Source organism: Hevea brasiliensis, chromosome 12 (assembly GCF_030052815.1).
Source record: "Hevea brasiliensis isolate MT/VB/25A 57/8 chromosome 12, ASM3005281v1, whole genome shotgun sequence".
NCBI classification, from domain to species: domain Eukaryota; kingdom Viridiplantae; phylum Streptophyta; class Magnoliopsida; order Malpighiales; family Euphorbiaceae; genus Hevea; species Hevea brasiliensis.
Genome location: NC_079504.1, coordinates 22,904,848 through 22,921,171, shown reverse-complemented (window position 1 = coordinate 22,921,171; position 16,324 = coordinate 22,904,848). Strand labels below are relative to the sequence as shown.

At 32.6% G+C, this 16,324-nt stretch overlaps 2 protein-coding genes and 1 pseudogene across 2 annotated transcripts; all 3 read right to left on the bottom strand.

Annotated features, from left to right (window-relative positions):
• Nucleotides 1-3,872: 3,872 nt before the first annotated feature.
• Nucleotides 3,873-6,679, bottom strand: LOC131171362 (uncharacterized). Its single transcript, XM_058131273.1, has 3 exons — nucleotides 5,784-6,679; nucleotides 4,280-5,687; nucleotides 3,873-4,170 (listed from the first exon to the last, which is right to left on the bottom strand). The coding sequence occupies exons 2-3, from the start codon at nucleotides 4,820-4,822 to the stop codon at nucleotides 3,967-3,969; spliced, it is 747 nt and encodes a 248-aa protein (XP_057987256.1). The 5' UTR covers nucleotides 4,823-5,687; nucleotides 5,784-6,679; the 3' UTR covers nucleotides 3,873-3,966.
• Nucleotides 5,544-6,107, bottom strand: LOC131169084 (uncharacterized). The gene is made up of 3 exons (XM_058130598.1): nucleotides 5,949-6,107; nucleotides 5,784-5,840; nucleotides 5,544-5,687 (listed from the first exon to the last, which is right to left on the bottom strand). Exons 1-3 carry the CDS (start codon nucleotides 6,105-6,107, stop codon nucleotides 5,544-5,546), a joined length of 360 nt encoding a protein of 119 aa, XP_057986581.1.
• Nucleotides 6,680-9,300: 2,621 nt separating the features above from the next.
• LOC131171139 (squamosa promoter-binding-like protein 14) lies at nucleotides 9,301-14,683 on the bottom strand (annotated as a pseudogene).
• Nucleotides 14,684-16,324: the final 1,641 nt, after the last annotated feature.

The following is a 16,324-nucleotide window of genomic DNA, read 5'->3' as shown; positions in this document are numbered from 1 at the left end:
GGGAGATACAAGTTATGTGATTAGGGATTGGGTCATTGTGTATTTGCAAATTACAAGTATATTATTGTATTGTATATTGAGATCAGACCTGTCAATAAATCAATTATTTATTAACTCCACTCCATTCTTACAGGCCTCTCCTTATCATGTCTACATACAGCCCTGCAGGGAATATTGGCAAGAACCACTCAATAAGCCTACAATAACTGCAAGGAATTTCTGCTCCCAATTCTATTCGAAACATGTTAACTTTTGAAATTCTCAGTCTTGATACAGTACTGAATAATTCAGGAATTCCTCTGCTTTATTTTTCCCCTTAATTTGTATCTCAAGAACAATGTCAATGTGCATTGCTTTACCTATTAATGATTTTGGTTCCTTTTTTCTTTATGAGAAGAAAGGAAAATAAAAATAACCGCATTTAATTGCCGCTTTCTTCTTCTCAGAAATGACTTTTTCTCTCTTAGAGATTCTGGATTTTCGTCAACTTAGCCAAATGGACGAACAGGAAATCAGCCGAACAAATGAAACTAGCTATTCGAATAGAAAGGTACTATCCTATGTATTATCGAATTGCTTCTTCCCTAATCAAGACTGACGCAATATTCTCATAGGTAGCCGCCAAATATAGGAATACGTTACTCTTTTGGTTCATAAGAGGAGGTGAGCTCAAGAAGACTGGAATTCAGGAGTTCCCTGAAAATTTCTCTAAAAAAGAAGAAACACCTTTTGGCGTAGTGTTAAGCCTATTCAATCATTGTACTTCATTGATGATTTGAGGTGACACAGCGTGTGTAGCTCGAAAAAAGATTGACATAGATCAAATCCTTGAAACTAGATAAAATCTAATACAAGATTTTAAAATAAACAAGACTTAATCCAAAATTTATTACAAAATAAAGTAAAAACAGCTTTATGAAGAAGAAATACTTCATTGAATAAATCTTAATACTTTTACATAATAAAAATTCAATAGGTATTTATAGAGTTTTAATCTAAATATAAAATATATTTAAAGATCTAAATTAAATAGAAGTAATATTTTACATTCCTAAATAAAATTGGGAAATATAAATAAAATTTATCTAGTAAAATAAAGAATCTTTCTACTAGAAGTCTTTGTGAAATATGAAAAACACAAGTTTTCGGATCTAATATGGATTTTCACACCACAACATTCATTTACACTTTAGATAAAATTTGACATCGAATTTTAAAGTGCTGGAGAATCAAAATTTCTATCGGAAGATCACATCATATCTTCTTCTTGAATGATAGCAACAAGATTGACTTGAACAAATTTAATTTGAGCAATTTCGCATTTCTTTGCACCTGTTGGAACATTTGGACAAATAAAATCAACAAAAATAATAGGAATTAAAGGATTAGAAAAATCTTCATTCTCCATAAATTCCATAATTTGAGTTTCTTCAATTTTCATTGTCTTCTTGGATTGTTTGTCTTCAATCCCCTTTGAAATCTCCATGATTTGTTATTGTTCATTTCCCATAGCAAAATGAAATAAAATCAAACTTTCAAATTCTTCGATCTCAAATCATTTAAGTTTAGGGTCTTTAACTTTGAGTTGTTCTCTGTTCATGCTCAAAATCTTTAACATCATTTGATGTCTCTATAAGAATTACTTTCACCTCCACATTCCTTATCTCATGGTTGACTCCTCTTGCTTGATTCAATTTATGATTTCTCTTCTTAACATTATGAACTCCCAATATGACGTGCAATTGTTCTTGAATCTCTTTCAATTGACGTCTTATGTTGCGAAAAGATGTAGTTTGTTCTTCAATTATTCGACAAACAGCATACAACTCCTGATCACTGTCATGAGATTAATTGCCACCACCACTAACATTGACCATCCTAATGAGGGTAAAATTCTTACTCTGATAGCACTTGATGCAGCGTGGAGCACAGAAAAAGATTGACACATGATTAAACTCTTGAAAATAAATAAGATCTAATATAATATTTTAAAATAAATAAAACTTAATCGAAAGTTTAAGATAAAATAAAGCAAAAATAGCTTTATAAAGAAAAAATACTTCATTGAATAATACATAATAAAAATACAATGAGCATTTATAGAGTTTTAAATTATAATTTACATAAAAATGAATTAAAGAGTTTTAATTTAAATAAAAAATATATTTAAAGACTTAAATTAAATAAAAATAGTAATTTACAATATTAAATAAATTAAAAAATATAAATAAAATTTATCTAATAAAATAAAGAATACATCACAAATTAAAAATCCCTGTAAAATATGAAAAATTCAAATGTTCGAGTTTGATGTGGACTTGCGCGCCGCATCATGAGGCGGCTGCATCCTTCCTTGAGTATTCTCATTCGACTTTCAACCCATGACTACTTTAGCCAACCACTTTGGGTAATAAACCTCTCAAATAAATCTGAACTTTTCCTTTCTTTTTCTTTTTTTTTGCGATGGCAGGCTATTTTTTCGAGGCATGACCGCGCTTTTATGTTTGACAAGCTTGAATGCCATACTGACTTTAAGACTATGCATGATGATCCAAAGGTCAATTTACATAATGTAATGTGGCTTCCAAACAAATGTGACTATTCGGCGGTGAAGGAAAACGGCTATGTCCATGTGGCTTTGCTCATGTCAAAGGAATGTGAAGAGGAGGGAAGTAAAGCCCACATGGATATTAAAAAGAATGGGACATGTCTGTTATTTCGAATATAATTTAACAAATATTTCACTATTTGATCATACAATATTTCAGTTCTGTGATTGATCCTAATCAACTTTACCGTAAAGAAATAAAATCAGTAACACCTCAAACTTAGAAGCTCTTTTAATTGTAAGACTAGTTGGTAGTGGGGGTCGGATTAATAAGGAAAAATCGGCTACTTAAAATTAACATCTTTCTCCCCTGCATTTCCCTTAATTTGGGTTTAAGGCCAAGGTCCAACCTACTAAGGGCCTGTTTGGTTTAACTGAGTGCAAATGATAACCTAGAATGATAGTTATCGTTAGTTGATAAATTTGGTAGTGATAAGAATCGATTGATGTTAAGTGTTTGGTAAAATTATGTTGGGTGCTGCTGTTCATATGTAAAATGACCAATAAAGGTATGTATCATCTAATTTATTTTATTATTAAAATAATTATATAATTATTAATTTCTTATATATTGCTAATTATTTTATTATTAAAATAAATATATATTATTAATTTATTATTTCAACAAATTTAATTATTATTGAAATATATAAATAAAAATTAAATATTTTAAAGTAAAATATATTTGAAACTATAGTAAATAATATTTATTTAAAAAAATTAATAATCATTGTTTGCCAACATTAAATTACAAGTGATTTGATCACGTAATGCATTCATTTGAAGTGTTCCACTTTCTTGACTACTTTCTTCCGCTTTAATGTCATCTGCATCACGAAATATGTCTGGTGATATAAATTTTGGACTTTTATCTAATCGCTCAAATGCTGGATCAGCCAATGCTTTTCTTCGAATGTAATTATGTAATGCTATGGACACAACTGCTATATCTCTTTGTACATAAAATGAATAAGGAGGCATTGTTCGTAATATCTTCCATCTTGCCTTCCAAACTCCAAAAGTTCGTTCAATGCAACATCTTAGAGATGAATGCTAACGATTAAAAATTTCTTTGAGTCTCATTGGTCTTCCACCACGTTGAAAATTAGGTAAATGATATCTAGTACCTTTATAAGGTGCAAAATATCCTTCCATCTGTTGATATCCAAAGATCCACTACATAATATTTTCCTACATATGAAATATATTTTATTAAAAATAAATCACTAATGTATAATAGTATAAGGTTTGTGTGTACATCTGTGTACTTGCCTTTTTATGACCAATTAAAAAAAGAAATGAGAAAAATGAAAATAAAATACACATTTACCTGGTGGTGGTTTGGAAAAGTTTAAATTTTATTTATTGATAGCATACTGGAAAAGGCGTCCATCATGAGCTATACCTTCCCATTCTGCCATTACGAATGTAAATTGCATATCAAAGCTACAAGCAGCCATAATATTTTGGGTAGGCACCCCTTTTCTACCAATAAATCGAATCAAATTTTCTTCTTGAACACAAGCAGACACATGAGTTCCATCAATTGCTCCAATGCAGTCCTATTTTTCAAATGTTTAAATTTAAAAAATTAAAATACTTAATGATTTTTAATGATATTTGTAATATAGTACTACATATAAAGATAAGAAAAAATTTTGAAAAATATACCTTGAAATGAGGCATATATCTGTCATCATTCAGTACCTCAAGAGGAATATTACTGAACGTGGGGTCTGTCGGTTTTATCATATCAATTGACAAGCACAGCATTGCTTTTAATACTTCATGAAAGTTCCTACTGACAGTTTCTACTGAATGCTGAAACTTTTCTTGAACTTGCCTATTTGAAGCTCCCAAAGCGAGAACATATAAAAACATGCCAACTTTTTCTAAAATAGTCATTTTTTTAGAACATTTTAATTTGTAATGACACTCTAAATCTAGACAAAGTTTTATTAATGTGTCTTTATCCATTCCGAATAAATTAACACATCTTCTCTCATTACCTCTCATTATTTCTTGTAACCATACAAATCCTGTATGGAATGAATCCATACAAGGTTCTTTATGAATATAAGACAAGTAATAGCTACATATAATATCAACTGCATATGTGGTTGTCTTCCAAACTTCATCGTCATCATCATCCCAAATCATTCGCTGAACAACATTCATATCTATCAAGAAAAAATAAAAACAAATAAACCTCATATATAAATTAATATCAAGTACTAAATATTTTAACTTTAAAAGTTCATGATTACACTAAAACTTTATTGCAATGCCAAACTTGATAATTAAGAGTTCAAACAAGTAATGAAAATAAGAAAAATAGCAAATACAAGTAATAGCATCTACTAAGTAGAAGGCTTCCACACACCATTAGTCCATAATGAGAAATGAAATTGAAGCCATTTCCACTTTGTTTCTGCATCTTCGAAAATATTGTACATCTCTCTTTTTGACTTTTGATCAAGTAATAGTGTGCAGAAAAAATGAATATCACTTACTTTCTCTATAAGTGGCAAAGTTAATACATCTTTCATAACTTCTTCAATAGAACAACCAAGGCAATCTCCCAAAAGACTACACATAGTTGCAGTCTTAGACTCCATGGTCTCTTTTATAGTTTCTTTTAGCTCTTTAACTGTATCAGTCATCTATGTAGCACCTGAAACCTTTTTTCCCTTATTATCTTTTTTTTCTTTGTTGCAAGGTCATTAGACAACTCTTTCCTCTTTTGTTTTTGCACGTTATGTTGACTACTATCATTTTTTGTATTTTCTAAACCCACATTTTCACCTACTGCTTGACTGAATGAACCTCCAGATCCAAAACCAGCATTCATCATTTCATTTAAATTATCATCAAAATTTGATTCTGCACTAATATTCTCCTCAACATGATCTGCGGTATTAAATTGTTGCGTCTCCTAAGTTTCATTAGGTAAAACTCCAGATGATGGTGCATATGCAAATTCCCCAGTAGCCACAATTCCTAGAAATAATTCTTGATAGTTTTCATAAAGCTCTTGTCCAATTCCTTTCTCTCGAAATCTTGCAAAATTTGAATTTTCCTAATACATATAAAAATCAAAACATTAGTGTTAATAAATAATTAAATGCCTATTTGTTTAATAAAGCCTTAAAAGCTAGTTCTTTTTTTAACTTACCTTAATTTTTTCGTTCCACCACTCATCAGGAGCAACAACTGTGCCTTTTATGGGATCCTATCCTAATTCTGTTTCATTCCCTTTTAATGCTTTCCACATCTTCCATTGATCTTTCATCCAATCCCACTTGTGCCTTAATTGCTCTTTAGTATACTCTACACCAACTTGCCTCAATTCATTCTGTAACCATGTATATCCTTTGTCACCCCATCCACCACCATTTCTCTTGCCCAAATTAGTGCCTCGAACACAAATTTTAACAAACAAGTTAAATTGTTCACTACTCCATGCAACCCTTCCAGCACCCTTATTTTTTGTAGCCATATCAACCTATAAAGATGAATGCTATTAACTCCAAATAAAAATAACATTCAAGCAAATAAAAGTATGCAAAAGTATTAAACATAAATCCCCATTTGAGATTAATTCAAGAAAAAAAGCATGAAAGTAAGTTTCCTATTTTGTAAGAATTCAAGCTTTTGAAAGGCAAATAAAACTAAAAATAATAATCTAGACCTTCAGTATTACATGAATTTATCATGAGATAACTAATAATAACTCTTTCCATAATCTCCAAATTCCAATGATGAAAATCAAATAATTCTTAGTATTATAGCTAATTCCAGCATTAAAATTGATCATGAGAATTGGAAATCGACTTGTTTAGTTAATAAAAGAACTGTATAACCAACTTCTATTCTAATGCAAAGCATTCATACATCTAAAGATGTCTATCATCATGAATGGAACAAGATTATGAAGGAACGGAAGCATGAAAAACACAAGTTTATACCATTGAATTCAAAAATTTTCACCTAGGGTCACATGCATCATGCAAGATTTATTTTTATCTATTTGATTTCAATGATAAACAACATATTAAAACTCTTTTAATATGTTTTTGGATCTCAGATTTGCCATTTAAGATTTTAAAATTAATCGATTAATTTTAGAACCCTAGATTAAATCAAGAACGATTACACTAACCTCTTGATGCAATCGCAATATGCGTTTGCGCCTTTAAGATTCGCTCTTCAGACACCGTGATGTTGTCCCTCTAGCTTGTCCACACCAAGAACACCTATGACAGCCCTTGAACAGCTTCTAAAGCTTTTTCTATTAATTAGAAATTAAAGTTCTGCCTTTTAAGAGATTAAAGATGTAAACAAGACATTAGAAACAATTTCTAGTGTTCTTAATTCAAGAGATTGATGGATAATCTCTTTGAATTGATGAGAGATGAAGAAGAATAGATGAAAAGCCTCAAAGTGGCGTGACAAAGGAGAGGAGTGGCTGTTGGTTATTTTTCTTTTCATAACAACACTTAAATAGCTAGGTTAACACATTAAACCCTTGCCACATGTCACCCTTTGATTAGCTCTAGGTTTAAGTGACCCAATCACATTGTGCCAAGTGTCAAACCTATATTTAATCTTGATTTTAATCATCTTACATGATTAAAAAAAAACATTTTGCAAGCTTATGTGTAATCCCATGTGTCACAATCTCATGGTGCCACGTGTCACACTGTGAAATGACCCAAATGCCCCTGTGTCTTAATTTTGAGTTCTTAACCCAAAATAATTATTTTTCTTCTTCTAAGTAATTTATATCAAATATAAATTAATTAATTAATCTCTATTAATTAATTTCTCATTAATTAAATTCATATTTAAACACTTTAAATATAAATTTAATTTATACTACACATCCAATAATCTAGATTTGGTTTCAAGTCATGCTAGGGACTTTGCAATTTAATTGCAAACCAAACCTATTTAATTAATCAATTAAACTCTTTAATTAATTAATTAAATCATATTTAAATAGGTGATAACTTGTGTATGTGTGTGACTTACTAGGCTTATCACTAATTGGCAATGAGACATGATATCAACTCTTAATATCATCAGAACTCTTTCTTACCATAAATGATTTCTCTAAATCATTTTATGCACCTCATAGACCATGGTTAACACCTAGCATAGCATGTCATGGCCACCCAATTAGTAATAAGGTTTACCTTAAATGAACCTATAATTATATGTTACCATGCACTAGAATCTCTCTGTTACAAAATCCCAACTCAAGCTGGAGTCATGGTTTATGTCAAACTCCATTTGCTGTGAATATTATGTTCTCTTTTAATTCCAGTTCTTGATTAAAAGATTTTCTCATCAGAAACTCCTTTCTGAATAAATCTATCTATCCTGGCCAAGAACTTGAAACATCAAGAACAATTAAATGAATATAGGATTTTATCTCTATTTACTTAAAGGAACAGATTCCATCTTGATCAACACCTACCTTCATATATAACTAGTAGGAGCCAACACATGCCCATATACCCATACATATTACAAATATGAAAGCAGTATCAAACTCAAACTACCTATATACAAGATAACTGTGCTATCTCAGGTCTAAAGATTATATGCACTGATATGATTTATGACAAAACATTGACAAGAGTAAACTCCATGTGTTTGTCATAAGTGTCACTGGTTCGACCTACTTATCATTTATAAGTGCCTATCATATTTGTTAGATGGCATGAGACTCACCATTCCATCTTATTTATATCTCATATAAATAACTTGGAAACAAACATGAATACAATCTTTCTGGATAAGTCATGTCCTTATTATGAAGTATCCTCGATTGCGAACCTATTTATGATACTTTGTGCTAGAAATATTGTCACTCATATTCTTAACAACTTAAGAATAATATTTCTAACAAAATATCAATGGAACTTTTCAATTACACATAAATATATTATGTAAATGGAAAAGTGGAAATGCCTTTTATTAATAAAAATATGTACAAGATACATACTAAATGATATGCTCTAGAGCATACTATTAACAGATTACTACTGTTCTAGGCACAGAACATAATTTCTAAGTCAAGCTATTAGATTCATGAACACCATTGATTCTTTTTCATTGTGAGGTGAATAACATCAGGAAAAAAAATATATATATATATATAGCAACTATTGTTGACTTTTTTTTCTTTGTGAGGTGAATAAGAAAAAAATAAATTGATTTTTTTATTGCTAGGTGAACAGGGGAAAAAGAAATTGATTTTTTTCTTTGTGAGGTGAATAGCATCAGGAGAAAAGAAATTGCAATTAAGATATATATATATATATATGCAGCTAAACTGAAATCATAATGTATGAATTCATAATTTGAGTTTAGAGTTGCTACCTTTTACTCTTTGTTCATAAGCAGTGCAATCACATATCATTAGAATTAAATTAAATTCAAAACTAAAAAAGGAGATACAACAATAATATAAATAGAATTAAAAATCAGAAAATCATACCTTTTTGACTCAATAAGGGATAATCTGATGCACTTTAATGTCACAAGTTAATTCTACCTTGAGAAGAAATTAGAATTTCAATTGATAAGCTCAAGAAGGAGACACAATGATGGCACAGAAATTGAAAAGAAATCACAGCTTTGATGAAAATAGAAGCAAGGAAATAAAATAAGGAAAATGACAGATTGAAAAGAAATTGGTATTTTAATTCAAATAGGAGCAAGAAGATAATACAGTGAAGGACACTGCATAAATATTAAAGTAGGAATATTTTAATCAAAAAATAAAAAAATATATAGAGCAGTTCTAAACAGCTCCTATTTTAGAGCTGATAGAATCTGCAGCTGATAAGTATCCTATCAGCTGCTTTTCAGTTATCGGGTAATTTTTTAGAGTTTTACCAAACACTTAAATTCAACTGTTTGGGTATCCGCCATCAGCTGCATCCAACAGCTAAACCAAGCACCTCCTAAAATCCTTCATATTTCTGCAGTGTCTCCCACTTCATAACGCACCTAACGCCTGTCCTGTTAAAGGTCTCCAGATCCAAAGATTTCAACAATTCAAAAAATATTTTGTGATCCCAAACAATAATCGGTCCTAACCTATATAACTCGGAGAACTCAGGCTTCCTAACAATAGCAGGCAGCATTTGACGCCACACCAGCAGCAGCACCTATATTTCCTGCTCTCACTAATAGGTGATGAACACATCTTTAAATAGGTTATTTCTTTGATCCCTCCCTGTTTCTCCCCAAAAATGTTTCATGTTATCACTAAATGGTGCCATAATCCAAAGTCTCCCATTTGAAGGGAGCAACTAAGCCAATGTCTGGCGCATCTTGCAAGAACAGACATACACAAACATAGACAATGGTAATGGTGAGCATTGAATGAACATAGGGACGCTGAAGCAACCCTTGTGAACCCAAAACCCTCTTGTCGTATCTTGCTGCCACAGTCTTACATTTTGCACAAGAACTACGCCCTTGCTGAAAATTTGATGTCATTCTTGAAGATGATGGTTGCCCCACGTCATTTCCAATTGTTACAGAAACCTTACCATTTCTTCTGTTGGCAAGTTTATGCTCCACCAATGTGTTACAAGACTGGTTATTTGTCACAATAGCATAAGCATGTGGCGACTGGCAATTTGGATCCAAAAGAGAATTCCAACAGGACAATCCAATCTGCAGCAGAAAGGGAAATTTTACCACAAAATGATTCTTGAGAGCATTAAACATAAAACAATACATAAAACTAATAATCCAGAATAGTACTACTACTTTTTCTGGCAAAAATCTCCAATCCCCCGTCCCTCCCAGAACCCCATCCACTCCAAAACCCAAGACAAGTGAAAAAGAAAACATATAACCTCGCAGCCAAAAATGAATGGAAAAACAAGATACAAATCTGCATAAAAAACTAGGGTTTTGTCGCCATTCTCAATAACACCACCTCAAAAGCAGATGCTATTATGAAGTGATGACTTCAAAAACTATAGATACCCTGATAGTTCAATTAGGATAATCATATGGAGAATGTTTCAAGAGTGAACGAATGAAAAAGGGGATATTTAAGGCGTCACAAGTCAGCCACCCCAGGCTAGCTTATGAGCATAGGAATCTTGGCAAAGATCCTATATCCTCTTCTAACCAGTCCCCACTTGCAAGCCAACACACCAAAAAAGAAAATGGAAAGGAAAAGCAAGAAGATGAAAGAATGATTACCTCCTGTGGGTCATTTGTCAAAGCATCAATTAGATTATTAGAACCTGAAGTGGAAGCAGCCAAATGTAGAGATGTGATACCACTAGGTCCAGCAATACTTGGTGGGAAAATATATTTTTTAGAGGAAACGTCACTGCTATTAATGGAATAATGGATAAGCAAGTCCACTATTTTCCTGCACCTCCTTCCGCTCGGTTCACAAGCTGAATCTCAGACAACATCTCCAATGACTCCTTGGCTAACCCTCTCATGTCCAAATTTCTCTCTACCAGCATGTCCAAAATTGTTTTACCAACGTACAATAGTCTCTTTCAAATGAGAAAATGAGCAAAAACTTGAACCGGCTACGTGAATAATCTGAAAGCTCAAACATAGAAGACACTTTCCTCTGTTGGAATAGCCATCCAAGTTCATTCAAAAAGTGTAGAACTTCCTCCCTTGATGTAGGCCGATGGAAGCATTGAGCTTGTTTTTCTGAAAAGTTATCAGAGTCTTTAGCCTCTTCATCAAACTCAGATTCAAGAAGTCTTAGCTCTTTACAGATCGTAGCATCAGCTATTATTACAGGAAAACTGTTGCTCTTGAAACCATTTTCCGCCTGTTTATAATATAGGCAGAAGTCACATGCATCATTCTCAAAGATTGTTTATTACTAAACTTCAGATGCTTACAAAAAGGTTCGAACTCTTACTTCAATGAAACAGCGACCCAAAATGCTAGAAGAAGAAACATGAATTTTAAAGCCTTTCACATTTATCTCATCATACATGGCACTTGGAGAAGTTGATCCAGTGACTTCCTTTGATGTGTATCCCCCCATATATGTGCAATGAATCCTGCATAAATTGTAGATGAGCATTTCCGTAAAATAAGAGACAAGTCAACAAGCAACACTCAAGAATAATTCTGCTTACTTTGTGCCAGGATTAGTTAGATTTCTTCCTCTTAACAAAATGGAGTTTTCCTGCCCACCAACAACTGCCAATGGACACTGCAATCAACTCCGGGGAGATCCATGTTCCCCAAGATTTGCATAAACGAATATTTCCTGAATTTTATTACATGCAAAGAGCCAAAATTAAATCATGCCCAATATTTTTCACAATTCACATAAACACTATATCGTTTTTATTATGTAATGTGCACGATAAGATTAGAATTTGATTGTTCTTTGGCCATATGGAATATCATCATCATTAACTAAGACCCTAAGATTACAAAAAGAGAAACATAAGCATAGAAGGACAAGGGTGGGAGTGGGACGCAACCTCATCTATTCTATGCACCGTCTTTATATGATGCTAATTGCCTGCTTGTATGCAATAAAAATCTCCCACTCCTCCAAAATCAGAATCTAAATCTTGAACCAAAGAATAGACTTGTTGAAAAAGGTTTCTTTCAAGCTGCAAGGAAACAAATAAACCTAGAAATGGTCAGCATAATGCTACATTAAAATTCCTAATGTGCATTATAGCAGTTCACTCACATGCTCCCAAGCTGCAGATGACATAGATAAATAAAATGACAAAACCACACAACCAAGCCTTACGTGGCTCTCCATTTCAGATGGACTGTTAGAAAGCCAATTGTAGAGCTGAAACAAAAGCAGAATAATGACAATTAGGTGTATTCAAAAGCAATTGTTACTGCATCTCCACCTCCTGTCCCCCTAAAAAAATCTATACTATAAACAAACCCATGAACTAACCTGCATTCAAAGTTTCCTGGGAAATGGCTGGGATCTTTATCAGTTTAATCCTGTGGAGGGAATCATACCAAGGCCATACTATTAAATACTTGATATTGAGAATTATCTCATGTCCAAATGCAAAACAGAAAATTAAGCAAACAACAGGCTCAACACAATCTAAAGGCAGTAGTTAACTGGGCATCAGCGTTCTGACTAATGAACTGATCCAGAGGAAGACGTTTATTCAGCTTGATATGGAAAAGTTTGAAATGAACTTCGGTTAGCCCCTCCATTTGAACCTTTAAAGGGTTCAACAGGCAAACCACATCCACGAGATTTGGTACCTTCAACATTGGCATTGACACCTCTACTGATTGACATCTTTTCAGATTTCACAGTCTCTGCTGTACTCTTCAAAGCAAACAACCTCTGTGCAACTAGAGGAGATAATGACAGAGATCTCCCTTCACTTGGATTACTGCTGTCAGAAGACAAGTACTTCCTAGAAGATGCCAGTTTTGGTGGACTGTTATCCTCAGGTGAAGAGCTAAATAGCTGTAAATGTAAACTAGTGCAATTTTCTTGAAGCTGGCTATCTGAATCTTCAACAGGAAACTGGTAACAGCTACTACTTCTCTCACCACCCACAGAAGGGAAATCGACAATAGTTCTCTTCTGCAGATTGGGACCTGTAGCTCGATCAAGGCAAGTCAACTTAGACATCTAAGTGTCACTGCTCTGGCTGCTTCTTTGAGATAGAATTGCTAGAGCATCTGGTGCAGATGCTGTCAAAGTTGCTGAAAGAACAGTAAGCAAGTCCATGTTTGATGGAGAAGATGTGGTTCCATGCAATATATGTTGGCGATCTGATGATGGTTGTTCAGGATTTTTCCTATTTGGAGTTCCAATATTTGAAAGCTTAGCAGCAAGATCCATTGGCAAAGGTAATGCATTTATTTTACTCAAAATTTGAATCAGCTGGTCCCTATCTGGCGCTGATGAGTTATTAGTACTTTTTCCCTGGTTCTTCCCGTAGTTTTCAACATAAATTTAAGCAAATGAAGTGGAAAATAACAATTCAATTCATTCAGACAATTCTGTCACCTTGAGTGCGTGCCAAAGCAGTTAACAAGTTAACCGTGTCTAAATTTGCGTTGCTGGTGGAATCCTAGTTACCAGGGAGTAGCAGCTGTGAGGTAACATCCTCAGGTTGGGTTTTCCTCCTCCGTCAGTTGTGCCCAGCAAGCCTACGCCTACAACTTCTTGTCCCCTCATCAAACTCAGAAAGTGTTTGAAACTTGCAAACAGCAGTGAAGGTTTTGATGCGAGTGAAATCAAAGCAGCCATGGAGAAAATAAATTAATGATATCCAGAAAGGAGATATTCCAAGTTAACAACCAAAGGTATCAAACAGACTATACTTGTAAACTAAAGATAAAAATAATAATGTGTAATAAACAAGAATATGACGGTTAAAGTTTAACTAATGATCAATGAGGTCAATGAAGTAATGAGATGAGAACCTGCTACACTGCTGACAAAACCTCTGCATCTGCTTCCCAACAAGAGCTTTAGTGGATTTGCTATGAACCTCGCAAACTTTATGACGGCGTTGATAGTCCTTTGCATTAGATAGATTTTCCTTGCAATTATCGTCCTGGCACATTGGATAGGTAGCTGTGCCGGGAGATACAGAGCGGACTCTTTTATTGGGCGTGGAGACAAGCTCCTCAACAGAATTCAAGCCTCCAGCAAGATGCAAGCGAAGTCCATCATCTTCATCCACAGCGGCCTTTTTCAAGGGAACATGATTCCCAGAAGCTTCAGTCTTCTTCTTAGGCTCCGAGGATGCGGAGCAAAACTGCAAAATGTTGGTGTCAGAGTCCAAGGGGTTGGGCGACAAACCTGACGCTATCCCAATCCCATGCCTTAGGATTCCAATTGTCCCTAGGATTTTGAACAAAACGGTGCAGCTGCTGGAGCTGAGAAAAGCAATCAAATCCCGCTTTTTCCAACAATACAAAAACTTTCCCCAACCTCAGATCTACAAAACAAACAGTGAAAAGCTGGTCGACCTCAGATGCCAAAAAAAATTGACTACCCCTGAAATCTGGTAACTGACTGTCACAATTTCTTTCTCCACAGCATTATTCTTGAATAGACGGAGCTTGGAGAGACAAAATGGAAGGGAACTAAAGGAAGACGAAGACGCCAATCCACGAGCTTTCTTTTTTAACTTTTGCTTACCATTTATTTACTTTTTATTTTTTCTCTTTGGCTTGTAACAGACGTTTCCTTCCGGTGATTTTAGCGATAATTTCTAGAAAAAGACCAAGTAATATTATCATTCGATAGCGTAATAGTTCCCTACTTCCATGAAATAGCTTCCAAATAAAGAAATCTTAGCAGGAAGTTTGATATTACAAAAGGACTTTCAAAAATGGTCATTTTATGTGAACCTGATGAGATCCGAAAAATTATTTCGAAATGATTTGGAAAACTATTATGATGGTTTCGAGTAACATAATATCTAGATTTGACAATATATTTTTCATGCCTACTTTAATGCTAAATAAGTCATTCTTTTCTTTGAAAAAGAGAAATTGAATGTTGACAACTTGTTGAAATTTTTCATTAAGCCCAGCAATTTCAACTGTCATAACTTAAATTAAGATCTTCTATGCTCTTAAAAAAAATTATCTTTTAATAAAAGAAAAATTATAGTTTACTAAGAAAAAGGCATTTAAATTGACTCTCGTTAACAATGTTAGATGTAATATTTATTAATTGAAGGCACAAAATTATTTTGACTTGGCAATTGGTGCTTAATATGGGCATTTTTACTTTACATAATAAGACATTTTCTTTATTTGCTGCCTCCTCCATTGTCAAACCATCACAGCAAATAGTCATTGTTTTAGAAATTAGGGTTGAACTCATTGTGTAATGATTTTTTTTTTTTTTTTTTTTTTTGTAAATAAAGGACAGATAAAGCACATGAGAAAATTCAATTTATGAGTTTTTTTTTTCTTATTTAGATTCAACTATAACCTAAATTCAAATTTTGATAATTTTAAAAATACTCCATTCTCATTAGATGAGAATCAGTGGGACAATACTTCAAATTTTATGGTATGAAATTGTCAAAAATGTGTGGTAGTGTAAATCAATTCCTTATGTTCTCACCATTAGCTTATACATTAGATTACACATTTGAATTTTAATATATTTTCTTTTTTATATTTTTGAATTGAATTCATATATAAATCATAGTTGAAAATTGAGATTTTCTTTTTATAAAAATAAAATTATCCAATGAATTTTCTATTTTCTGCTAAAAAAAAATCTCAACCAATAATCTAAGATTCCACTCTTTTGAAATATTATATAAAATTGTGATTTCATGTGAACATATTGTATGGATGACAAAAGTTAACAGGTACATAATTCAGTTATTAATTTAAAAAAACTGTTTAATTATTTAGCAACTACAACTTTATAAAACTCATTTGTATATATATGTTTATCCTTTATTAATTTATCATTCCATATAGGATGTTTTATATGGAATTACTATGATATTGTATAACTGCTCGTACACCATTTTTTTATGCATTGGATACATCAAATTTAAATTCATAGTTTTTAATTATTTTTAATATAATTTCAAATAAATTAATTGATTAAATTTAATAGTTAATCTTTTTTAAAAAATAATTTAAAAATAAATAAATAAAACACTAATTTGCATTCAAATTTGAATTAATTAATTTCAGTCTAATTTAATA

Excerpts from the sequence above, each read along its gene's own strand:
- LOC131171362 (XM_058131273.1), bottom strand. The coding sequence starts at position 4,822 with ATGAGGTTTATTTGTTTTTATTTTTTCTTGATAGATATGAATGTTGTT. Across the intron at positions 4,171-4,279 it reads GATATATGCCTCATTTCAAG|GACTGCATTGGAGCAATTGA; the intron begins GTATATTTTTCA and ends TTTGAAAAATAG.
- LOC131169084 (XM_058130598.1), bottom strand. The coding sequence starts at position 6,107 with ATGGCTACAAAAAATAAGGGTGCTGGAAGGGTTGCATGGAGTAGTGAA. Across the intron at positions 5,841-5,948 it reads TACAGAATGAATTGAGGCAA|GATCCCATAAAAGGCACAGT; the intron begins GTTGGTGTAGAG and ends GAATTAGGATAG. Across the intron at positions 5,688-5,783 it reads GGTGGAACGAAAAAATTAAG|GAAAATTCAAATTTTGCAAG; the intron begins GTAAGTTAAAAA and ends TATATGTATTAG.